The sequence below is a fragment of the Scyliorhinus canicula genome, chromosome 10 (assembly GCF_902713615.1).
Source record: "Scyliorhinus canicula chromosome 10, sScyCan1.1, whole genome shotgun sequence".
Classification (NCBI taxonomy): domain Eukaryota; kingdom Metazoa; phylum Chordata; class Chondrichthyes; order Carcharhiniformes; family Scyliorhinidae; genus Scyliorhinus; species Scyliorhinus canicula.
Genome location: NC_052155.1, coordinates 53,654,498 through 53,681,756, shown reverse-complemented (window position 1 = coordinate 53,681,756; position 27,259 = coordinate 53,654,498). Strand labels below are relative to the sequence as shown.

Below are 27,259 nucleotides of genomic sequence, written 5' to 3'. Positions count from 1 at the left end.
CAACCCCAAATATTGCGAGTCCCCAGCCTGGATTGACCCTGGATCCTACCACCCTCGATACCGTCCTTGCTACACCCTTCCAAAACTCCCCCAGCGCTGGGCATGCCCAGAACATATGGACATGGTTTGCTGGGCCCCCAGAGCACCTAACACACCTGTCCTCACTCCCAAAAACCGACTCATCCTTGTCCCGGTCATATGAGCCCTATGCAGCATCTTAAACTGTATGAGGCTAAGCCTCGCACATGAAGAGGAGGAGTTCACCCTTTCCAGGGCATCCGCCCACGTCCCCTCCTCAATCACCTCACCCAACTCCTCCTCCCATTTACCTTTCAGCTCCTCCACCAAGGCCTTGTCTCCCTTCTGCATCACCTGGTACGCTTCCAAGATCCTCCCCTCTCCAACCCACACCCCCGAGAGCACCCTGTCCTGAACCCCACGCGACGGCAGCAGAGGGAACCCCGCCACCTGCCGCCTGACAAACGCCCTTACTTGCATGTACCTAAAGGTGTTCCCCAGGGGGAGCCCAAACTTCCCTTCCAGCTCACCCAGGATCGCGAACTTCCCATCTATGAACAGGTCCCCCAGCCTCCTGACACCTGCGTAAACTTGTTATGATTAACAAGAGAGTGATGGGTGGTCAGAGATGTGTCTTTTCAATAGAATAGTTAACTTGGGCTCAGATTCTCTCGAATGGTTATCTCCTTTGTTCACCTGAACAATGTTCAAAGCTTCCTTAATATGCTGGCGAACATTCTTCTCACAATCAGCACTTCAAAGAGATTAACGACTTATTCACCTTCACAATTGTGGTAACTTGATCACAAAAAGGTAGTTGAAAACATGTTACATGTTAATCTTCTTTAATATCTAAACATAAAGTTTAAAATTACAGGACAAACGCAAAAACAGGAGAAATCAGCTGAACAATAAAACAACTGTGTAAAGAACTTGTTAAATCCTGGTGTGTTCCATGTTTCATATAGGGCAGCATGGTAGCACAGTGGTTAGCGCAGTATATGTTCTATTGCTTCACAGCGCCAGGGACCTGGGTTCGATTCCCAGGTTGGGCCACTGTCTGTGCAGAGTCTGCACGTTCTCCCAGTGTCTGCCTGGGTTTCCTCCAGGTGCTCTGGTTTCCTCTCACAAGTCCCGAAAGACGTGCTGTTAGGTGAATTGGGCATTCTGAATTCGCCCTGTGTACCCAAACAGGTGCCGGAGTGTGGCGACTGGGGGCTTTTCACAGTAACTTCATTGCGGTGTTAATGTAAGCCTACTTGTGACACTAATAAAGATTATTATTTTAATTCTTGTCCTGCCACCTTGCAGATGTTTTAAACTGCAGACTTTGGCCAAACTGAAAACACCTCTGGTCGAATGTACTGGTCCAGGATCTTCCTTCATTCTTTGTGGCATAGCTCACGATGCAATTCTGATGGATTTGGGAAGCAGGCAATGGGTGCATCGGAAATTATGGGCCATTGTCTGTTCTCGTTTGGGATTGATCAAGCTTGTCAGTGTTTCTGGAAGATTCTGAACCATCCAAGTCAGCTCCGTTTTGTGACTCAGTTTCTGTGCCTTCTGTGCCGACTTGGAAAGCAGCACACAGCGAGGCGCTCTACCAGCTTTCTGCCTGGCATTCGGAATGCTTCCAGCCAGACTGGAGAAATAACTTAAATGTCTCCAGCCAGATCGGTGAAAGCGCAAAAGTCTGTTTGAAAGGCCTGGTGATTTAAATGCTTCCAACTAGCCTGTGAAAGTGACCCATGACAGAATCTGTGGGCAAGCAAACATTTATATTCTGATTAAGAATTGTGAAACCAGTGCTCCAAATTCACTCTCACAAATTGGGCTCTTCCTGTGATTTTAAGATCGAGTCCTTTCTCGCTCTGCAGTCAGTTTGACCTGCACAGGTTCCACTGGAAGTAATCTGGATCTACAAAAATTGTCGACAAGCGGCTGATGTCTGGTGCAGACCGACAACCTTAGTTTAAAATTCTCAGGTAGAGAATTCTAAGGGCGCCTCAGTGAGACCAGAAGTCAATCTAGTGGAAGCCTGTCAGGACTGATTCTCTACAGCCTACAGGTTCCACTTGAAGACCATCACAAAAGGATTGCTGGTTACAAAAACAGCAACATTAGCAGCAAAGAACCATCTCAGGCCCTTTTAATCCCTGTCATTTTCAATCCTTTCCCTACCCCCACCATATGTTGTTTTGTATGCAGCTGGGTGGAGAGCGGGACGGGTTTTGGGGAATAGTTAGGTTAGCAAACCATTGTTCCATTTATACCATTAGATTTTCACTTTTTTCCTTGATATAAATGAAGTTTTATAATGTTTTACTTGCAAATTTTTGTGCCTGTAACTCATTGGAGCAGTCAAAGGCATTAGGAAAATACACAAATTATCAGTTAATTCAGTGAAATTGGGACTCCAGTCTGTGGGACTGGAATTGACTGCGCACTCGCCCAGGTGTTGTAACAAAAGAAACAGATTAGAATTAGAAGGAACGACGAACGACATTTAATACATATTTACAAAGGTAACAACTAATGACGTCACAGCACTTGGAAATGAAATGAAAATCACTTATTGTCACAAGTAGGCTTCAGTGAAGTTACTGTGAAAAAGCCCCTAGTCGCCACATTCCGGCGCCTGTTCGGGGAGGCTGGTACGGGAATTGAACCGTGCTGCTGGCCTGCTTTAAAAGCCAGCGATTTAGCCCAGTATGCTAAACCAGCAATGGATTTAAATAACTTGAAATTAACACTTCAACAACAATGGAGCCTTTTGGCTGAGTAGTATAATTTGCACTTATTAGTCAAAAAAACAGGGTTTTAGCAGTGCAGCTTCACTTACAGTTGAAGTGACATTCAAGAAGATATTTATATAATTGTGCTTCCAGGCCTTATGGGCTAAGAGCCTATAAAATACAAGTCATCATATTGACTGGTGCATAAAGTTAGTTAGAACCATGGAAGGAGCATTCAAGTTGTGGCCTGTCAAACTGTTCAGAATGCAAATCCTTCTACCCAACATTAATCTCCAAGGTAAGGAAGGGTGTGAAACAATGAAAACAACTACCTCCTCCATGTTATTTGCTGCGTACATTATTGGCAACACCGTTTTCGGTTGACAACTGCATCCCCAAAGGAGACAGGGACAAAGAAATTCAACTTGATCCCTTCAGATTTAAAAGCAGCAACATTCAAAAAAAGATTCACTCGTCTTCAACTGGAGTTTGAACTGGTGACTTAGCGCAAGCTTCACAGCGACAGAGATCCACAGTTTTCTGCTGCAGCAGAATTCACTGGCTTTGCTGCTGTTCATCCACAAGAGGAGATTGACAAAGCGGTGTCAACTGCCAAAGCTATCGCAAAAAAATTGAAATCTTGAGTCCAGCATTTTCAGAGGTTGATGGTTTGAATGACCCATGCCCATGCTTCAAACAATTCTGGAGACTGACAATGGCTGAACTGCACACCTGACATGAATGTTTTGCAACTGGTTCTAATCTGATATATAACAAGAGGCCGAGGCTGATTTTTTATCCATGTCACTGTAAAGGCAATTAGATCAAAAATTATTTACCTTTGTATCACGGTTTAATCTAATTTTTTTTGTTTTCATTATATTTTCTACAGTGACGTTATTCATTGATTTACAATTTTTGTTAAATTGTGTCCCTTCCTGTACAATTTTCCTCATATTTACCGACATGACTATACTGTTCTGGTGACTTGACCGCTCTCTTTGGCTTTCTACAGATCCCTGCACCCGAACCTCCCACTCCCTCGGCAATTTAATAATGATAATGCATGTCAAGGGAAGGTGGTTAAACTCTCCCTTGTTGGTGATGGTCATTGAAATGCCCCATGATCAAGGAAAGCATTTTACATGTACAAATCTCAGCACACAAAAACTTTATAGGAGTATGTAAAAAAGTTACCTTTGCTTTAGTAGCAGCTGAAGCCAGAGCCGCCGCGGCAGCAGTGACGATGTTCCCTTCACCAATGTGATGTTCTAACTTCTTCTTTCCAACATCCAACTCTTTGTCTCTGCCACTAACATCGATGTTCTCCTTGTTCTCCTCTTTATCTTTTTCATCTGTTACAACTGTCGGATCAAAAAGGCCAAGCAATTTTGGAATGATGCAGAAATCTAAACATATCCCAGTAAAGCACAAATATGGTTTTGTCCGCATCCTTTTGTCCCTTGAAGAACTGAATTTGGCTCTTGACACATGCTTTAAAAACCCAATCAAAGTCTTGCCAGTTCTGTCTCAGAAACAGAGTTGGTGTAAAGGCATCTCATAAGTAATTAGACACCAAGTCTGGCAGATGGCAGGGAACTGCACCTACACAGAAAAAGGCAATAGCGACTTTCAGCAATTCACTTTCCCTCCATTAAAAAAGACGACCTTCGTTCAAATGTTTTGTACAAATGTCTGCTTACCTTACAATCTCTAAATTTGGGGAATGTGAGTGACACAGGTGTACTGTGGAACTATATTATAGATTCAATTTTCCTCTGTAGTTTTATCCACATCGCTAATATTTGATTTGATTTATTATTGTCACATGTATTAGTAAACAGTGAAAAGTATTGTTTCTTGCATGCTGTACAAACAATGCATACCGAACATAGGGAAGGAAGGAGAGGCTGCAGAATATAATGTTACAGTTACAGCAAGGTGTAGAGAAAAGATCAACTTAATACGAGGTAGGTCCATTCAAAAGTCTGATGGCAGTAGGGAAAAAGCTGTTCTTGAGTCGGTTGGTATGTGACCTCAAACTTGGGTATCTTTTTCCGGACGGAAGAAGGTGGAAGAGAGTATGTCCAGGGTGCGTGGGGTCCTTAATTAAACCAGCGTGGGGCTGGTTTAGCTCACTCGGCTAAATCGCTGGCTTTTAAAGCAGACCAAGCAGGCCAGCAGCACGGTTCAATTCCCGTACCAGCCTCCCTGGACAGGCGCCGGAATGTGGCGACTAGGGGCTTTTCACAGTAACTTCATTGAAGCCTACTCGTGACAATAAGCGATTTTCATTTTCATTTCATTATGCTAGCTGACTTTCTGAGGCAATTATAGATAGAGTCAATGGATGGGAGGCTGGTTTGCGTGATGGACTGGGCTACATTCACAACCTTTTGGAGTTTCCTGCGGTCATGGGCAGAGCAGGAGCCACACCAAGCTGTGATACAACCAGAAAGAATGCTTTCTATGGTGCATCTGTTGAAGTTGGTGAGGGTCATAGCTGACATGCCAAATTTCCTTGGTCTTCTGAGAAAGTAGAGTTGTTGGTGGGCTTTCTTAACTATAGTGTCGGCATGGAGGGACCAGGACAGGTTGTTGGTGATCTGGACACCTAAGAACTTGAAGCTCTCGACCCTTTCTACTTCGTTCCCATTGATGTAGACAGGGGCATGTTCTCCACTACGCTTCCTGAAGTTGATGACAATCTCCTTTGTTTTGTTGACATTGAGGGAGAGATTATTGTCGTCACAACAGTTTACCAGATTCTCCATCTCAGTCCTGTACTCTGTCTCGTCATTGTTTGAAATCCGACCCACTACGGTGGTTCCATCAGCAAATTTGAAATTAGAGTTGGATTGGAGGGGAATTTGGCCACACAGTCATAGGTATATAAGGAAGAGAGTAGGGGGCTGAGGACACAGCCTTGTGGAGCACCGGTGTTGAGGATGATCGTGGAAGAGGTGCTGTTGCCTATCTACCGATTGTAGCCTGTGGGTCAGAAAGTTCAGGATCCAGCCGGAGAGGGAGGAACCGAGGCCAAGGCCACAGAGTTTGGAGATGAGTTTCGTAGGAATGATGGTGTTGAAAGCTGAGCTGTAGTCGATAAATAGGAGTCTGACATGGGTGTCTTTGTTATCTAGGTGTTCCAGAGTAGAGTGCAGGGCCATGGAGATGGCGTCTGCTGTGGACCTGTTGCAGCGGTAGGCGAACTGTAGTAGATCAAGGCAATCCGGGAGTAAGGTAATAAGGAATCTTGACGTAATTTAAAGCATGACGAGAAGGCTGCACATGTAAGACAAATTCAGAACTGATGTCAGGAAGTTCTTGACATGGAATGAACAACTTGTAAACGAGATGTTGCCCACAGCCAGTGTTGGCGTTTACACTCCATATGAACAGTAGTTGTCAACCCATTCCACCCCCACCCAGAGTGTTCTCTTTTCTTCAATCATGGTGGCATAGTGGTGAGCACTGCTGCCTCAATGTCAGGGGCTCAGGTCCAATTCGGCCTTGGTGGTTGTGTGCGAAGTCGACACATTCTCTCCATGTCTGTATAGATTTCCTCCGGGTGCTCCCGTTTCCTCCCACAAATCCCGAAATATGTGCTTGTTAGGTGAATTATACATCGAGTTCTCCCTCAGTGTACCTGAACAGGCACTGGAGTGTGGCAAATAGGGGATTTTCACAGTACCTTCATTGCAGTGTTAATGTAAGCCTACTTGTGACATTAATAAAGATTATTTGCTTTACATCCCCCAATCACTGGAAAGCTCGCATTCCAGTCAGAATTTTACCTGGTCTCAAAATTGTGACAGTTGTTGGGAGGATTTGATAAAGGTCTCCAGTGTAATCAGATTTCCTTTTATCAGATAGTTTCTTTGCACATCTTTACTGCGTTGTCTACGTGGTTATCTCAAACCCCTATCAAATGGAGCCCACAACAGATAGCATGCCATATGTGTATATGAAATCTTAGTAAGACCAGTCATTTGATGTTGTCCTCTCCCTCATTCCTTCAAATCATATTTTAATGGATTTTAATTGGCTTATTGTCTGTACGGAGTCTGCATGCCCCCCCCCCCCCCCCTCCCCTCCCCGGGTGTCTGCGTGGGTTTCCTCTGGGTGCTCCGGCTTCCTCCCACAAGTCCCGAAAGACGCAAACGTAGGTAATTTGGAAATTCTGAATTCTCCTTCAGTGTACCCGAACAGGCGACGGAGTGTGGCGACCTGGGACTTTTCACAGTAACTTCACGGCAGTGTTAATATAAGCCTACTTATGACAATAAAGACCATTATTAATGCAATTTGCTACTCTTCCTCTAATTCCCCCCCTTTCAATTTGCTCCAACAGTAGCAGTACTTTGAAGGCTTTCCAAATGTCCATGCCCACTTTGGAGGATTAAGGAATGATCACTCAGCCTACTGTGCTTGTGGTGGATCTTAGGCAGAGTTATCCAATTAATCACATTGGCTTTTCTTTCCACATCATCCTGCAACTACTCTTTCAGTTTTTATCCAATTCCCTTGAATGTTACAATGGAAATCTGCTTCCACCTCCCTTTAACACAGTGCATTCCATGATGTGGAGATGCCGGCGTTGGGCTGGGGTGAGCACAGTAAGAAGTCTTACACCAGGTTAAAGTCCAACATGTTTGTTTCAAACACTAGCTTTCGGAGCACTGCTCCTTCCTCAAAGCTAGTGCTTGAAACAGACCTGTTGGTCTTTAACCTGGTGTTGTAAGACTTCTTACAGTGCATTCCAGATTACAATTTACTGTGTGAAAGGAAGGTTTCCTCAGGTTACCATCGGTTCTTTTGTTGCCACGGTAAACATGTTCTTCTGCCACTGGGAACAGTTTCTCCTCGTATACAAATCAAACATCGTTCATGATTATGAACACCTCCAGCAAACCTCAAACTTATCAGCACTTAAGGAGAGCAAACTAGGTTTCTCCAATCACTCCTCATATTTTGAATCCCTCCATCCCTGGTGCCTGCCCAATGAATCACACTATTTTCCATGATTGCCTCATTAACTTAATCTCAAAGAGTTCAAAGCAGGTTCGCAATGGTCAAGGTTCAAAGGATTTTTATTCTTCCAGTTTAAGCAGGAGTATTGCCGGAATTGAACAGCTCATCACCCGGAACATGTTTCCGATCACTCTGCAGCAGGACACTTATCAAAAGGAAACGGACTTTCTCAATTTGAGTTGGGCAGCAGTTTGTTCCTGGAGTCCTTTAGCGCACTGAGGATCATCGGGGGAAGTGAAGCACACCCTCCTCTTGCAGCACTAGCTTAAAGTCCTAGTCAGTAGGATAGGTTGGGTGGCCCTGTGGGATGGGTTATATACAAACTATTCAAAGTCTCCAATTTAAATCAGCGTAGCAGATTTCCAAGCGCAGGCTAATTGCACAACAAAATTTGAAACTTTGCAAATATGTACTTACGTGCGGACATACAGGGGATCTTAAGGACACAGCTGGGGTATGACACCCATAAGAATGAAGATCTGGGCCAATATTTCACAAACAGGCACTTCAGAGAGGTTATAGTGGTTTCTCAACTACCCTGGCAATCCTTTTGAGGCCACTACAATGCAAATTACATGCCTCTGGTAGCCTCCCCGATCTGCAAATGGCTGTGAACAAAACTCGCCTTTTCTAACAACATCCAACAGCCATCTACTGGAGCCCTAACAATGATACAAAACTCCAGGAAAGAAGAGTGCAGGTACCTACCAGTCAAACCAAATGTAAAACACTGGCAGGTTTAATAACCATTGCGTGCTGTTTAAAATGCGGCTATAACAAGTGCAGTTTAATCGCACAGTTGCACAACCCACTTTTTAAATTCAAATTGCAATTGACCAAACAGAACTGTATGGAAACTGCAATCAATCTTGGGAGAATTTCTTGAGTGAACACATGCATTATTCAGCACTGCTATTGGAACAAAATGAAAAGCATTTATTCAAGAAGAAAAATAGCCTCTGAAACAGAGCCCCACTTCACAACCTCATTATCTGCCTAACCCTACACAAAGCTTCTTTAAAGGTTGCAATCACCACAGTGAAGGATAAGGCAGCTGAAATCCTGCCATTCAAGAAAAAGAAATTCCATGCAGTGACTAGAGCAAGAGCACAGCAAAGTTGGCTGTCCAAAAGCTGTAAAAGTCCAAAAAAGATTGCAGGATAAACTAGGCATTGTTTGGACTATTAAACGGTACAATATCCTGCAGTAGGACACAATCTAACTTTGCCTCCCCACCAAAATTTCTCTTCCTCCCCTGTGACTGGATTTCCCTTTAAGGACACAGCACTGCAGTGGATATGGTACTGGACAAGCAAACCAGATCTTTTTGCAGTCTCATCCTGTCACAGCAAACTTGAAAACTGAATTCAAAAACCATAGTATCAAAAAACATCATATCAAAAATATAGTATCATTGCATAATATGGCAACAGGCTAGCATCAGAAAAAACAACAAAAAAGCGATGGATTTTAAAACCCACCTATTCACTTCTTTCTGGGAACCCCATCCAACACCTGACTTCAAATCCAAACCAAATGAAACGAAAATCTCTTATTGTCACAAGTAGGCTTCAAATGAAGTTACTGTGAAAAGCCCCCAGTATCCACATTCCGGCACCTGTTCAGGGAGGCTGGTACGGGAATTGAACCAACGCTGCTGGCATTGTTCTGCTTTATATGACAGCTGTTTAGCCCACTGTCCCACTGTGTCAATGGCTGAACACCTGCTGAAGTAGTTGACAATTGATATTTAAAAGCCTATCACCGCCTATCACCATGTGGGCGGCACAGTAGCACAGTGGATGGCACTGTTGCTTCACAGCTCCAGGCTCCCAGGTTCGATTCCCGGCTTGGGTCACTGTCTGTGCAGAGTCAACATGTTCTCCCAGTGTCTGCGTGGGTTTCCTCCCAGTGCTCCGGTTTTCACCCACAGTCTAAAGATGTGCAGGTTAGATAGATTAGCCATAGTAAATTGCCTCTAGTGTCCGAAAAAGGTTGAGTTACTGGGATAGGGTGGAGGCATGGGTTTCAGTAGGGTGCTTTTTCCAAGGGCCGGCGATCTCGATGGGCCAAAAATCCTCCTTCCGATTGTTGATTCTATGATTCTCAGGGCAGTTAGCATTGATACAAATGCAGCCCTGCCAGAATAATCCACACAGAACAAGCTCCAACCAAGCATTTTGAAGCTCTGATGCCTTGCCTACCTTTGTAAACTAGAGTGAGCAGTGCTAAATTATTTCACAAATTAGAACGCACAGCCAGGTTGAAATTCCAAAAAATATTAGCACACACATGTCACTCAACCTCCCGAAACTTCTGTGGCTTACTGCTGTTAAGAGTCGCACAGGAGGTGACATTTCATGCAATTGTTCCCCAATTCTTTTATTCCTATCGATACCGCATGTGTTAATATATCGATGGACTACATCATAGTTGGATAATGTGCGACTTCCAACCAGCAGGTGGCGGTACAGACACACCATGAGGTCTCCAGACCAAGGGCATGTGACCTGTGAGTCCGATATAAAGGAAGATGCATCTGGCCATCTGGAGAAGATTGAGAGGGTAATAAGACATACATGTGAATGGTCAGTGTTAAGTCCAAGTTCCAGAGGAAAAGTTGGCAGACTCCATGATAACACGCCAGGTATCAGATTGCTATCTTACCACATGAGACTCGATAAAAAATTCTGGTTTGGACAAGTCAAAGTCTTTGGTGAGTTCCTTAGTGAAGTACAAAGGACCAAACAACACCGCAGAAAAGAAAAGCTGCATAATTAACTCAATATCATGCAAAGCTGCACAGTTTGACAAGTCTATCACAGGATATCGGTGCCAAAATTACATCTGACCAGCAGTTTTGAGAACAGTGACTAACTGAGGTGACTTAATAGATGCACTCTACGGATATTCCTTTAATGCACTTATGATTTGTCATTTCTGCAGATTCCAGTATTTTTCAAATTGGAAACCACTCAGTTTAAACTTCCAAGTGTTCTCAACGTCCTCTGTCGACTCAAGTTCCAGGTGCCAGATTGTACTCAATTAAAGAGATGAGTTTTAAATTATAAGATACAAAGATCTCATCACCTCCCCATTATTAACTAAAATTTGTGTCTTGCCAGTCCAAGTCACATCACTTTGTAATAACCAACTTCTGCTGTGTACATGAACCTCGGAGATGATACCTGATCTGGTCAGTTGCAGCTCATCCAGTTTGTCTAATAAACTCAGCCACAGAGGACCGAATTCCAGCACATCTCCCCTTAGTCCATACTTGGCATGTGGCAGACAACAGGAACCTGCATCACTTCCGGTGGCGACTATGGAGGAGTAAGTTGCACATTTGGTGGCTCCCGCTCTGGTTGGGCTTTTGGACCTTTCCCCCGGACTTTTCTTCAATTTTAATCGGAAGATTTGTTGGCTGAGGTAGCTGGGCACGGTTTCCTTGCATTGGTTTACAGAAAAAAGGATTAGAAGCGTGCGGAAGGTCAGGAATAAGAAGCCAGTAGTGAGTGGTGTGGAAGCTGCAACGGGAGTCAGTATGGCCGAGGGGCAGACCCCTGGGGTGGCAGCACAGAGTGCAGCGGACCTAGTGATGCAGGATCTCCAGGATGGTTTCGCCAGACAGAAGAGGAAATGTCTGGACCCGATCAAGAAAGTCAACTGATCGCCTGGAAAGCAGACTGGACGCCCAGGACCGGGCGATTGAGAAGATGGAGAAGGCGCTGCTGGAGCAAGAGGAACACCAAACAGCGGTGGAGCTGGAGGTGGGGATGCTTCGTGAGCAGCAGAAAAGGCTCTTGGAAAAGGTGGATGACCTTGAGAACTGGTCCCGCCGACAGAATCTAAGAATCGTTGGGCTTCCTGAGGGAGCAGATGCAGGAGCATACGTGGCGGGTATGTTCGAAAAGCTGCTTAGCGAAGAGACACTGCCCCGACTGCTGGAGGTGGACAGGGCGTATCGGGCATTTGCCAGGAAGCTGCGGGAGGGCGGACCTCCGAGGGCGATGGTGGTGAGATTCCACAGGCTCCTGGATGAGGAATGTATTCTACGGTAGGCCAAGCGCACGCAAAGTTGCAAGTGGGAGAATAGCATCCTGCAGGTGTACCAGGACCTGAGCGTGGAAGTGGCGAGGAAGAGGGCAGGCTTCAACCAGATCAAGGCGATCTTTAAGCAGCAGGATAGGTTCAGCCTGTTGTACCCAGCGTGCTTGTGGGTCATGCATGAAGACTAATACCATTATTTCGAGTCGCCCGATGAGGCATTGAACGTTGCAAGAAGAAAAGGACTGGTGGGAGCTTGAGAACTTTTGGACTCTGACAATATGTTGGCCGATATTGGGCCCTTTTTCTTTATCTGTTCTTTTTCTGGGGGGGTTTTTTGTTTACTTGTTTTTTCATCTATCCCCCCTCGGATTGTCAGTGGGCCTGCGGCTTGGGGGGGGGGGGGCGTCTTTTCCTTTCTTACTGTTGTTAAAATTGGATATGTTTTTTCCGTATTGTTTTGAACAAGTCTTTTTTTGGAGCTCTGTTAAGAGGAGAGGGGAGTGGAGGGGGGAGCAGAGAATCGATTTTTCGTTGTGTTTCTGTTTCTTTTCTTGTATGTGGGGTAGACGTTGATAACTGTTCTTCTTGTGTTGTAGTTTGGGTAATTATACTCTTGGGCACGTTGGTGGGATGGAGGTGTGCCTGTCTGGGTTCCGTCCTTGTTTTAGCTTGCAGCTGGGTGTTTGTTGGGGGATGGCTGGATGAGAAAACTTGTTTGCAAGAGCGGGGGAAGGGGAGTAAGGGAATAGGTGGGAGACTTCTTGGTGCCAGAGGCAGGGGGTCACTAAGCTAGCCGGGGGGGTTCTGCTGACATGGGAGGGACTTCGATGGAAGGTCCCTGAGGGGGTCAGGGGCTGCCCCGCTGCGGGCCAGAGGAGGTGCGGTGCACGGGCTAGAGGCGGGCCCAAGAAGGGTGATGGCTGACCGGCGGAGAGGGGGGGGGGGGGGGGGGGACGGGACTTTTCCCCCCACTGGTTCGTCACTTGGACCGTCCGGGGCTCAATGGGCCGGTGAAGAGGGCTCGTGTGTTTGCACACCTCTGGAGTTTGGAGGTGGATGTGGTGCTGCTGCAGGGGAAACCTTAAGGTGGTGGATCAGGTCAGGTGGAGGAAAGGCTGGGTTGGACACGTTTTCCACTCGGGGCTGGACTCTAAGACAAGGGGTGCTGTGATTTTGATAAATAAGTGGGTGGCGTTTGAGGCGGGGAGGATAGTCTCGGATGTAGGAGGGAGATTTATCATGGTTAGTGGTAGGCTGCAGGGGATGAAGGTAGTATTGGTCAGCGTATACGTGCCAAATTGGGAGGATGGGGATTTTATAAAGAGGGTGCTGGGGAAGATTCCGGACCTGGATTTGCACAGGCTGATTTAGGGGGGGGGGGGATTTCAACACCGTTATTGATCCAGGCCTGGACCGGTCATGCTCGAGAACGGGTAGGGTGCTAGAAATGGCAAAGGAGCTGAAAGGGTTCATGGAGCAGATGGGAAGGGTGGATCCATGGAGATTTAGGCAGCCGAGAGCCAGGGAATGTTCTTTCTTCTCCCACGTTTACAAGGTCTATTCCCGGATAGATTTCTTTGTTGTGGGCAGGGCCCTATAGGCTGGGGTGGTGGACACGGGCTATTCGGCAATTACGATCTCGGACCATGCTCCGCACTGGGTGGACCTGCAGGTCAGTATAGACGGCAAGCAGCACCCACACTGGAGACTGGATGTGGGGCTGTTGGTGGACGAAGTGGTCTGCGAGAGTTTGAGGAAGTGCATGCTGAACTACCTGAAGGTAAATGACACGGGGGAGGTCTCAGCAGCGGTGGTCTGGGAAGCGCTGAAGACGGTGCTGAGAGGGGAGCTGATCGGAACCCCCTAGGGGGGCCGGAGGGGATGAGGCATTTTTTGGATGGGCAGACTTTCCCGAAGGTGGACGGGGAGCTGGTAGAAGGGCTGGAGGAGATAATGGAGGGCTTGAAGGCCATGCAGTCGGGGTAGGCCCCGGGACCGGATGGCTACCCAGTCGAGTTCTACAAAAAGTTCTCTGGGATATTGGGGCCAGTGTTGTTGAAAGTCTTTAACAAGGCCAAGGAAAGAGGAGTTCTACCCCAGACAATGTCACAGGCCATGACTTTGCTCATTTTGAAAAGGGACAAGGACCCACAGCTGTGTGGTTCTTAAAGGCTGACATATTTGTTAAACGTGGATGCCAAGCTCCTGGCGAAGATTCTGGCCTCTAGAATTCAGGACGGTGTACTGGATGTCATAGGAGAAGACCAGGTGGGGTTTGTTAAGGGCAGGTAGCTGGGGGCCATCATTAGAAGGCTGCTCAATGTGATTATGATGCCCCCGGGAGGTAGGGATGTTGAAGTGGTGGTTGCGGTGGACGCGGAAAAAGCATTCGACTGGGTCGAGTGGGATTACTTATGGGAGGTGCTGGAGCGGTTTGGGAGGGGCTTTGTTGACTGGGTTAGCCTGCTGTACTGGACGCCAGTGGCTAGTGTACTAGTCCTATGACAAATAGGACGACGTCAGAATATTTCAGACAACACCGGGGGACGTGACAGGGATGTCCCTGCTCCCCACTGCTGTTTGTGCTGGCGAGAGAGCCGCTGGTGATTGCTCGGAGGGCCTCAAGGGGCTGGAACATAGGGCGGAATTCTCCACTCCCCACGCCGGGTGGGAGAATTGCGGGAGGGCCGGACGACTCACGGCACGCCGCCCTGGCACCCTCCGCTCGGATGAATCGCCGCTCGTCGTTTTTCACGGCGACCGGCGATTCTCCGGCCTGGATGGGCCGAGCGGCCTGCCGTTCCCGACCTGTTCACGCCGGCGGCAACCACACCTGGTCGCTGCCGTCGTGAACATGGGGGCCAAATGCTCGTTTGTGGCTTGTGGGGGGGGGCAGAGAGGGGAGTGAGCACCACGGCCGTGCTCGGGAGGGGACTGGCCTGCGATTGGTGCCCACCGATCGTCGGGCCGGCATCTCCAAGCGACGCACTCTTTCCCCTCCGCCGCCCCGCAAGATCAAGCCGCCACGTCTTGCGGGGCAGCGGAGGGGAAGACGGCAACCGCGCATGCGCGGGTTGGAGCCGTCCAACCTGCGCATGCGCCGCCGCCGTGTCATTCTCGGCGCACCGCGCCGGGGGGGGGGGGGGGGGGGGGGGGGGGGGGGGGGTGAATGGGGTGCGAGGACCGTCCCCCGAGGCCGTTGTGAAACTCAGCCGAGTTCACGACGGCCTTCCCGATTCCGCGCGGGAGTGGAGAATTCCACCCACAGTCTCGTTGTATGTGGTTGACTTGCTGCAATATGTCTCGGACCCAATGGAGGGGATGGGGGAAATTATGGGAATCCTTGGGGAATTAGGCCGGTTTTCGGGTTACAAGAAGAGCGAGCTGTTTGTGATGTAGGCGAGGGGCCAGGAGAGGTGATTGGGGGAACTACCGTTCAGAGTGGTGGAGGACAGTTTTAGATACTTGGGTATTCAGGTGGCGAGGGATTGGGATAGGGCTACACAAATTGAACCTGGCCCGGTTGGTGGACCAGATGAAGGAGGATTTCCTGAGGTGGGACGCGCTCCCGCTGTCTCTGGCGGGTAGGGTGCAGTCGTTAAAAATGACGGGCACTGGTGACGGTGCTCCTGCTGTTCCCGCCGGTGCATTACTCCACCAGTCCAGTGGTGGTGGCGACCCTGAGAATCTGGGAGCAGTGGAGGAAACATGTGGGGGCAGAGTGGGCTTCGATGTGGTCCCCAATCTGCGATAACCATAGGTTTGCCCTGGGGAGGAAAAATGGGGGGTTCCGTATTTGGCGGAGAGCCGGAATAGAGAGGATGGGGGACTTGTTCATAGAAGGAAGCTTCCCGAGGATAAAGGCGCCGGAGGAGAAGTTTGCGATGGCTGAAGGGAATGATCTCTGGTAACACCATGTACACGGTATTAAATACGAGGGTGGCAATGAGTCCGGAGGTGGCTATTTTTGGGGTATCGCAGGGTCCGGGAATCCAAGAGGAGAAAGAGGCAAATGTTCTGGCCTTTGCTTCCCTGGTAGCCCGGAGGCGCATATTGCTGGCATGGAGGGACTCAAAGCTCCCGAAATCGGAGACCTGGCTTTCCATAATACAATGCGAGGAAACCGTGCCCAGCTGCCTCAGCCAACAAATCTTCCGAAATAAAAAAAAGAGGAACCTGCATTTATTACACATCCCTCATTGCCCTCAAGGCACCAAGAGCCAATTTTGTCAGATGGGGCTGCAGTCACAGAGACAGTGCATGTTGGGATTTTCTATTCCTCAAGGTAACAGTGAACCAGTCAGGTTTTTATGTACAATCAGATAGCGTCAGGAATGTTTTCTGGGGCCAGTCCACAACCTTCCAGACTTCTGGATTTCAAAACCAGTTTGAGCACTTGAGTTCTAAATTGCTAATCCTGCACCACAACCACCAGGCGACCACACTTCAAAGTTCTTGGTCACTTTTTTGGGGGATAATACTGACTTACAGGCCCACTGATCCCCAAGCTATCTCATATGCACTTTTTCATGCCCTGCTTTCTCTAAGGTTTATCCGATGCATCTGTTCTGACAACTCCACACCGGTACTTCAGGTGTGTCTTCCTTTTGCTCAATTGAGAATACTACCTGCCACCGCCCCCACACACCCCTCCAAACCTACCTGGCTTCACATCCATGCTAGCTGCTTCCCCTTCCACGGACTTTTCCGACACCAGCTCCTTGGGAGATGAGACTTGCATCTTCTCTGTACTCTCAGAAGCTGCTTCAGTCTCCTCTTTGTTTTCCACCTGGTTAAAGACAAACATGTCTGTTAAATATATAATTTTATTTGTGACAAATATCTAACTATATGTCAATATTTCAGAGGTAATGCTTAATTCTGGGAAGGTGTTGTGAAACTAAAACGTTAAGTGTCAGAGGTAGCCAGAATACTAGAACACCATGTTCGTTAACAGTGTCAGAACAGAAGAGATGGAGCGATCAAACAGGTGGGCTTACTGAGCTGGAGAACTGGAGATGTGATGTCTGCACTGCTTGCAAAGAAATGCAATCCAGAAATAGGTTTTGTTCTCAGAGCTAAAGCTCAATTAGTTGAGAAGTATTCAGTGGATCCTGAAAGGCTATATCACCATGGAGATATGTGGTGCTGAAGAAGATTCTCTGGTTTCAACTTATCGGTCTTTGGTTACAGTTTGGACATTGTGTGGTTTGCAGCTCAGAGAATCCCTGGAAGCTGTTAGCAGGCTCTAGGTAGTTGGGACTGAAGCGAAGACCTGGGGAATGGAATAGGTGACATATCGGTCTCTGCCTTGATCTTTTCTTCTACATAGTGCCTTCAACCTCACAAATGCTCACAGGAGCAGAATTAGAACAAAATTGATACAGCTAAAGCAGTCTAAGCCAAGTCATAACAAGAACAATCTTTACTAGCGTCACAATTAGGCTTACATTAACACCACAATGAGTTTACTGTGAAAATCCCCATGTCCTCTCACTACAGCGCCTGATCGGGTACACGGAGGGAGAATTCAGAAGAGCCAAATTAGCTAACAGCATGTCTTTCGGGACGTGCGGGAGCACCCGGAGGAAATCCACGCAGTCACAAGGAGAATGTGCAGACTCCGCACAGAACCAAAACCAGGAATCGAACCTCGAAGCCTGGCGCTGTGAAGCAACGGTGCTAACCACTGTCCTACCCTTCTGCCCGAGTAAACCAAAGCTCAGTAAGGGATGGGCGATTGGAAGGGTTAAATGGATCAGTTTAATCCATCACCGATTTTCTCAGAGGAAATTAAACATGGCTCGAAAAAACTCCTTTAAAAATTAGGGAGATGGTCAGTATTTGAATCATAGCAAATATTGTGCAGAATATTGAAATGTTTTTGTTTTCTTAAGCATAAATTGAAGTGGGGAAATAAACTTTTCAGGAGCATTATGAGACAGAAAAGTGGAAAAGATTTAGGGAAGAAACTAGAAGGTCTGGATTCTCCGTCGGTGGGACCCTCCGCTTCACCAGCAGCGCACTCATGCCCCAGACTGCACGGGGGTGCCCACAATGGGAAACCCCATTGGCCGGCTGCCGGGATGGAGTATCCCACTGCCGATGGAAGATCCCACTGCCGGCAGGGGTGCACCGCACCAGGAAACAGGTACAGCGGGACGGAGAATCGCGCCCCAGATCTTTAGGCCTGGACAGCTGAAGGAACTGCCACCCACAGTGGGTCATGTATAAAATGCGACAGTTGGAGGAAAGCAGAGTTCTTGGATGATTGTCGGGCATATCAGAGATAAGGACGACAAAAATAGTGAGATTGGAACACGAGGATGCAAAAATTGAGCAAATTTTCCCATCATTTTATTACGACCCCAGACCTGACTCCAACAGTTGCTCGGATACGAGGCAGAAACCCCCAATTTCTTTTTTTAAATTTGTCAGACTGAGGGGAAAGAATACTTCACTCGAGGAGTGATTTCACGCAAAAATAGGGATCTGGTATATTAAAACAAACTTTATTACTAAAACAGCATTACTAACTTTAATATCAAAAAGAAAATAGCTTACAATTACCAGTCAAATAATGCTTAACATAAGAACATAAGAACTAGGAGCACTCATGCCCCAGTATTGCGTGCAATTCTGGTCGCCGTATTATAGGAACGATGTGGAAGCATTGGAAAGGGTGCAGGAGATTTACAAGAATGTTGCCTGGTATGGAGGGAAGATCTTAAGAGGGAAGGCTGAGGGACTTGAGGCTGTTTTCGTTAGAGAGAAGGTTAAGAGGTAATTTAATTGAGGCATACAAGATGATCAGAGGATTAGATAGGGTGGACAGTGAGAGCCTTTTTCCTCGGATGGTGATGTCCAGCACGAGGGGACATAGCTTTAAATTGAGGGGAGATAGATATAGGACAGATGTCAGAGGTAGGTTCTTTACTCAGACAGTAGTAAGGGCGTGGAATGCCCTGCCTGCAACACGAAGGGCATTCAAATGGTCATCGGATAGACATACGGACCATAAGGGAATAGTGCAGATGGGCTTTAGAGTGGTTTCACAGGTCAGCGCAACATCGAGGGTCGAAGGGCCTGTACTGCGCTGTAATGTTCTATGTAGGAGCAGGAGTAGGCCATATGGGCCCTCAAGCCTGCTCCGCCATTCAGTTAGATCATGGCTGATCTTTTGTGGACTCAGCTCCACTTTCCGGCCTGAACACCATAACCCTTAATCCCTTTATTCTTCAAAAAATGATCTATCTTTACCTTAAAAACATTTAATGAAGTAGCCTCAGCTGCTTCACTGGGCAAGGAATTCCATAGATTCACAACCCTTTGGGTGAAGAAGTTCCTCCTAAACTCAGTCCTAAATCTACTTCCCCTTATTTTGAGGCTATGCCCCCTAGTTCTGCTTTCACCCACCAGTGGAAACATAAGAACATAAGAACTAGGAGCAGGAGTAGGCCACCTGGCCCCTCGAGCCTGCTCCGCCATTCAATGAGATCATGGCTGATCTTTTGTGGACTCAGCTCCACTTTCCGGCCCGAACACCATAACCCTTAATCCCTTTATTCTTCAAAAAACTATCTATCTTTACCTTAAAAACATGTAATGAAGGAGCCTCAACTGCTTCACTGGGCAAGGAATTCCATAGATTCACAACCCTTTGGGTGAAGAAGTTCCTCCTAAACTCAGTCCTAAATCTACTTCCCCTTATTTTGAGGCTATGTTCCCTAGTTCTGCTGTCACCCGCCAGTGGAAACAACCTGCCCGCATCTATCCTATCTATTCCCTTCATAATTTTAAATGTTTCTATAAGATCCCCCCTCATCCTTCTAAATTCCAACGAGTACAGTCCCAGTCTACTCAACCTCTCCTCATAATCCAACCCCTTCAGCTCTGGGATTAACCTCGTGAATCTCCTCTGCACACCCTCCAGTGCCAGTACGTCCTTTCTCAAGTAAGGAGACCAAAACTGAACACAATACTCCAGGTGTGGCCTCACTAACACCTCATACAACTGCAGCATAACCTCCCTAGTCTTAAACTCCATCCCTCTAGCAATGAAGGACAAAATTCCATTTGCCTTCTTAATCACCTGTTGCACCTGTAAACCAACTTTCTGTGACTCATGCACTAGCACACCCAGGTCTCTCTGCACAGCAGCATGCTTTAATATTTTATTGTTTAAATAATAATCCTGTTTGCTGTTATTCCTACCAAAATGGATAACCTCACATTTGTCAACATTGTATTCCATCTGCCAGACCCTAGCCCATTCACTTAACCTATCCAAATCCCTCTGCAGACTTCCGGTACCCTCTGCACTTTTTGCTTTACCCCCTCAACTTACTGTCGTCTGCAAACTTGGGACACATTGCCCTTGGTCCCCAACTCCAAATCATCTATGTAAATTGTGAACAATTGTGGGCCCAACACTGATCCCTGAGGGACACCACTAGCTACTGATTGCCAACCAGAGAAACACCCATTAATCCCCACTCTTTGCTTTCTATTAATTTTTTATTTATTAACAAACAATGCTTAATCATAGATTTTACAGTGCAGAAGGAGGACATTTGGCCCATCAAGTCTGCTCCAGCACTTGGAAAGAACACCGAAGTTAAGCCCACGCCTCCACCCTATCCGCGTAACCCAGTAACCCCACCCAACCTTTTGGATACTAAAGGAACAATTTAGCATGGCCAATTCACCTAACCTGCACATCTTTGGACCATGGGAGGAAACCGAAGCACCCGGAGGAAACCCACACAGATACAGAGAGAAAGTGTAAACTCCACATAAAGTCAGCCAAAGCCAAAATTGACCCCGGGTCCCTGGAGCCATGAGACAGCAGTGCTAACCACTGTGCCACCGTGCTGCCCTTGAGGCAGCAATGCTAACCACTATGCCACCCAAATCCAAAACATTTTTTGTCCCTCTCCCTATGAGCCATCTGTCACTTGTTCTCAATTTCCTTCCCCCCCCCCCCCCCCAAACAAATCGAGCATTAACAATGGAACCCTCCAAACTACTATCTTTCACCTCCACTCAAACAAAACCCATCTTGGATCAAAATCCACTTGTAAATACACAGTTAACCAACCCAGGGATACTTGCCACAAAGAGATGTCTGAGTAAACCACTTGGAGAGAGATCCTTCTGGGACCAGCTGCAGATTTTGCACGAGTTGTTCCAGGCAGTGACCGAGGCACAACCATCTTCAGCTGCTACATCAATGACTTTCCTTCCAACATTAGGTCCAATGTGGGGATGTCCACTGATGACTGCGCAAGGTCCGCACCATTAGTGACTCCTCATCCATTGAGTCACCATTAGTGACTCCTCGTCCCATCCATTGGCACTGAGGCAGTCCACTTGCAAATTTTAAGTGGCAAGTAACACTCACACCACACAAGTGCCAGGCAATGACCATCTCCAGTAAGAGAGAACCACTTTCTGAAACTTCTGTTATGTCCAGAGACAAAATAGTTCGAACTAAACTGCTTTGACAAAAGCTGCTGGTCTATATACAGTCAAATCTTTAATTGAACTCAAACCCAAAACTGAAATTCAGCACTTGAAAGCACAACAGCGCCTATACTTCCTCAGGAAACTAAGGAAATTCGACATGTCCATATTGACTCTAACCAACTTTTACAGATGCACCATAGAAAGCATTCTATCTGGCTGCATCACAGCCTAGTATGGCAACTGCTCGGCCCAAGATTACGAGTCGTGAACACTGCCCAGTCCATCACACGAACCCACCTCACATCCATTGACACGATCTACATCTCCCATGGCCTTGGGAAAGTGGGTAACATAATCAAAGACCCCTCCCCTCGGTTACTCAACTCTTCCAACTTCTTCCATCAGGCAGGAGATGCCAGTCTGAGTACATGCACTAACAGATTCAAAATCAGCATCTTACCCGCTGCTACCAAACTCCTAAACGACCCTCTGATGGATTGATCTAATCCAATACTACGCTCCTATATGTTTCACCCGATGTCAGTGACTATGTATTTACATCGTGCACCTTGTGTTGCCCTATTAGATATTTTCTTTTCATGTACTAAATGGTCTGTTTGAGCTGCACGCAGAAAAATACTTTTCACTGTACCTCGGTACATGTGACAATAAACAAAATCAAATTACAAGCCCACTGACTCCCAGAGAAAGACTACAGCTCCTCATACCCAGTTTCCCGAAGGACTCCACCCCTTTCTCTCAATTTCCCCATCTCAGTTGCTTTTATTCCAATGAAAATGGCACTCATCATGTCTGCCCTTTTTCCTCAAAGTCCTCCCTCATTGCAGCCAGTTTCAACCCCATTTCCCACACTTCTGCTCTTATCCCCTCTCTCGCAGAATCATGATAGCATCCTCCTTGTCCTCACTTTCCACCCATCAGCTTCTGTATTCAAAAGGATCATCCTCCGCCATTTTGGCCAACTCCAGCATGTTACCACATGGAACAAATTCTACCCCTCACACTCCCTTTCATGATGATTCCCCAGGGATCACTCCCTCGGTGACACGCTGGTCTACCCCTCCATTACACCAGCTCCTCCTGGTCTTCCCATAGCACATTCCCTTGCAATCACAGAAAGTGCAATGCTGACCCCTTCACCTCCTCCCTCCTCACCGCTCAATGCCTAAACATTCCTTTCAAGTGAGGCAACATTTTACTTGCAACTCCTTCAATTTGGTCTACTGTATTAATTGCTTCCAATGCTGTCTCTTCTACCTTGGGAAGACCAAGCACAGACTGGGTGCCTGCTTCGCAGAACACTTTGCTCGGTCTGTAAGCATGACCAACACCTTCCTGTCGCTTGCCATTTCAATCATCATCTTGTTTTCATGCCCATATGTCAGTCCTTGGCCTGCTGCAATGCTCTAGTGATGCTCAATGCAAACTGGAGAAGCAGCACCTAATCTTCCAATTAGACATGTTGCAGCCTTCAGGACTCAACATTGAGTTCAGACTGTGACCTCTGTCCTCCACCTGGACCCTTGTAAAAAAAAAATCAAATCTACAAACTCCTTCACCATCACTATCCACCCGTCACTTTTTCTTATGCTTTGCTTTAGCGGAGTATTGACCTCTGTTCTTCCATTAACACATTGATAACTTACCTTTACGCCATACTAGCATCACCTTGTATCCCTTCACACTGCCATTATTCCTCCCTGTCTCATGTCCTATACATCTTTGTTGTAATCTCTCCTACTCTGCTCCAGCTGCTCCACCCCTTCATCTACACTATATATTCCATCACATTTCTCCCTCTCTTTAGCTTTGGAGTCATGTAGATTCAAAACATTCACTATTTTTTTCTCTCCATAGATTCTACCAGACCTGCTGCTGTTTGTTTCAGATTCCAGTATCCACAGTATTTTCCTTTTATCTTTCCTTCCCCATGTGCATTTTGTCTCCCTACAGATAGTTCATTGATTATAATCTGCACGCCCAGCCTCAAAAGAAAGGGTTGGGTGCCTGAGAATTCACGGGAGTGGCATGGGTGGTGGAAGGAGGCTACGCGAGAGGCTCAAGTGACAGAAAGATAGGTGGTGTACTGAAAAAACAAAAATCAGCAAGTGCAAATTGTGATGCTGATACAAATAAAGCAATCTTAATTCGGGAATTAAAAATTAAGTATAATATAAAAGGGACTGCACAACTATAATTATTTTTATGCTGAAACTAAGATGGTGTGAAAATCTTGGCTCAGAAGACGACAAGGTTAACTCGGTCTCGGTCGAAATGCAAAACTAAAAAGCCAAAAAACGCTGGTGGAAACTTGTATGTTCCTCCATCAGACAGAACATTATGCAATAAATAATTGGAAGCTTCACAAAACAAATATCATAATTGTGGAGAACTTGAATCTTCATGTGGACTGGGCATCAAATTGGCAAAGGTAGCCTCTAGGTGGATTTTTAGAACACTTGTGACAAATTTTAGATCTTGCATTGTATCATGAGTAAGGATTAATTAGCAAACTCAGTAAAAGATCCTCAGGGGAAATAAGTAATCTAAAATAACTGAACTGAATGTTAAATATCAGAGATTTAGACATACTCCAGGCCAAAACAAGAATCTCAAACCAAAAGTACACTCGGTACGAGGGTAGTGCTGGTTAAGGTTAATTGAGTAAATAAACCAAAGCGTTAGGACAGTAAATAAATCATGGGAAAAGTTTAAAGAAGAAACTTGCACGTTACAAAACAAAGCTAGGAAGGAAAGCAAGCTGTCAGGAGAACGCAAGAGGCTGTAAAGAGATACAGACATGTTAATTGAGTGGGCAATAAGGTGGCAGATGGAGCACAAGTTGACAGATGGAGCATAATTTGGGAGCGTGAGGTTATTCACTTCAGTCATAAGAACAGAAAAGCAGAATATTTTTTTAAAGGAGTGAAGCTTGTAAATGTTGAATTTCAGAGAGGTGAGTGTACCTGTACAAGCAACAGAAAGTTAACATACAGGTACAGCAATCAGGAAAGCAAATGGCATTTTTGCCTTTATTGCAACAAAAGTGCAAGGAGGAAGTCAATCCAATTGTACAAGGATTTGGTGAGACTACACCCGCAGTTGTGTACACAATTTTAGATTCCATATTTAGGGATGGATGTACCAGGTGATACAGCAAGGTTCTTTCAACTCTTCTCTAGCGCGAGAGGGCTGCCAGAGGATGAGGCGCTAAATAAATTGGGCCTATATTCTCCTGAGTTTAGAAGAATGAGAGGCAATCTCATTGAAACACACAAGATTCTGAAGTAGACAAAGGTGGTTACCCTGGCTGTGGAATCTAGAACAAGGGGACAGTGTCTCAGGATAAGGTGTTGATCATTTCGGACAGAGATGAGGAGAAATGTCTTCAAAGGATTGGGAATCCTTGGAATTCTTTGCGCTAGAGGATTCCGGATGCTCCATTGAGTGTATTCACGGCTGAGAAACAATACTCCTAATTTTAGCACAAGTTCCTGGATGCCAATCAGGATGACACTGCAGTGTCAATTGGGCAGAATACCATTTCACTTACTTTTTCTGGTTCTTGCCCTTCAGATTCTTGAGTTTCCATCTTTTCCTCTTCAAGATCTGCTGCATAAAGCAAAAATGAAAACATCACAACATTCTGCACAACAATTGTTATGACTGCAAATACTCAATATCTTTCCCTTACTGAACAGTGGAGAGCATCCAAGAGACACCTTCATTTACCCTACAAAAACCACACTGAAATAGCTGCCATATAATCAACCATCCCAATCACCTCTTGTTGAAGGCACATTGGTAATTGCATGAATGTAAATGGTAAGCGACTGCATGCTATCAAACTACGCTAGTCATTACAATCTATGTCCAGAACTGCAAACCATACGTCAAGGCTCAATGCACAATTAAGAGCGAGAGGCTGGTTGACCTTCCCCCACTGGTAGGGAAGCCAACTGTAGCTAATCTACTAACTGTACTGATCAAAGCTCTGACTTGATGATGTGTATCATTTAACTGTTGGGGTATTTTGGATTTATACGTGGGCATATTACTTTGGTGTTGATGAGTTCTTTTTGAATTCTCACTTGGAGATTTGCCAATAGCCTCTTATCCTGCTGTTTTCTCACTGGTGGGTATATCCCCTAAATAAGAACAGTGAAATGTTATCAGCAACTTCAGATATATAGAAAAGGAGGATGTGGATTTATTGTAGTTTAGGAATAGCCTCGTTACCGGCTTAATCCCACATAAACCAGTTAAACTAGCACAAAGATTAGAGAATTCTAAATATAAATTGCATCAAACCTAAATACTGATTTGAAAAACATCAAGTGAAACTAGATTTAGAAATATTTAGGTTTAATAATCATTTAATAACAATATATCAATCAAGCCGTTATATGATCTGCTTAACTGCAATCAGTGAAGATGCTAGAAAACTCATGTGACTGACTATCTGTGGTTGACAAATGAGACATGGCATGGCCTCATGCCAGTGCAAGTCACACTTGTGGTTTAATTACAGACCAAATGCTACAAAACCGTAAAGGTTCAGAGTCCAAGTCTGGCACAATCATAGTCCCTGGTAATAGTAGTACTTGATGCCTATGACTCAGAAGAGAGTGAGAAATTCCTACTGTGCAAAATAAAGCAGTGAGGTTTCAAATAATCAGCTCTATACCCTAAATTACTTCGGTTTGCAGCACCTTATCGGAGAAGCAGCCATTCTCTTAAGATGAGAGTTAAAGCCTGACAAAACACCCTCTCTTACCTCAAATAAATGGGCAAAGAAAATATCTTCAGGCACCCCAGTACCTCAGGAGAAAGTGATAAAATTTAATGAAATAACAGGAAAGCTATGAGGAGGACCAAGACATTACATGACCAGTCAGGAGACAACAGCAAAAGACATCAGTAAATGATCTTCAATGCCAAGCAGAAACTAATCACTCATCACCTAAACCAATCATATGCTGGCTGGGCCAGAGTTTAGGAAGACAACTGAGTATGCACATGAAGTGCATCTAAGAAAGAGTTAAAAAAACACCAGCTTTCAGTTGGCAGGTGCGCTGAACTGGAAACTAAAGGCAAGAGACTCTTTTGAGGCCATGAGTGCATGAATGAAGACAACATGCTACTTTGCGCCCTCGGCAGTGAATCAGGAACCATGTTGACCCAGTGAAGCTGCTGCCAAATTCGTACAGAAGTACTTCTCATTGTTCAATAAAGTTACATCACTAAGTTACATCTTATTGGTTGAATTGTTAAATCTCAATTCAGTGCACTTGTGGATTTGAAGGTTTAAAAACTCCCAAAAGCCTTACACCCACCTACATACACATGTTGAAATAACAAGCACAGCAGGCGTCCAGCTGTTGCAACCATTTGAGGTGGTTGGCATATGGTATTAGTATGCATGATGTTAAATTCGGATAGTAATTCATTTATTGTGAAACTGACTTGTCAGCTCTGGCTCTCATGGTTATCGCCCTCGTCTAAGTCACGAGGTACTGGGTTCAAGTTCCACTCCAGGACTCCACACAAATCTATACTGACACCATGCTGTCAAAACTTATCTTGCACTCATCAGGAGAGCTCCCAAGAATTTTCCCAATAGGTAGCAGTTACACTGTTACAAGTTACACTGCACAAGAAGAGTGTTGGATTGGTTGGCAATGGGACTCTGAATGGTGGAGGCCTTCCCATGGAAAATGCTGCATGGAATGGTTAACGGCCCAACCTGGTTTAAATTCAAACTAGGCAGGTCAATTCTAATTGGTCAAGTCATTATCCTGGGAAATAAACGTTCCCCTAAGCTTTTGGTTAGTTGAAACAAGGCACCAAATATCTCATGGCATGATACTGAAGAGCAGAGGTGTTATCCTTGGTGTCTCAGCTATTATTTATTCATTAACCAACAGGACTAT

At 45.9% G+C, this 27,259-nt stretch overlaps 1 protein-coding gene across 4 annotated transcripts in view; it reads right to left on the bottom strand.

The window, feature by feature from the left end:
- Positions 1-27,259, bottom strand: part of smarcc1a (SWI/SNF related, matrix associated, actin dependent regulator of chromatin, subfamily c, member 1a) — a 260,613-nt gene that overhangs the window by 55,901 nt on the left and 177,453 nt on the right. For 3 of the 4 annotated variants that reach the window (XM_038808949.1, XM_038808946.1, XM_038808948.1), the window contains exons 22-24: positions 24,880-24,938; positions 16,500-16,626; positions 3,951-4,117 (exon numbers count right to left, since the gene is read on the bottom strand). In XM_038808949.1, the coding sequence (XP_038664877.1) occupies positions 3,951-4,117; positions 16,500-16,626; positions 24,880-24,938 (353 nt within the window). The remainder of the gene's footprint in view (positions 1-3,950; positions 4,118-16,499; positions 16,627-24,879; positions 24,939-27,259) is intronic. The other variant, XM_038808947.1, reaches the window with a different exon arrangement.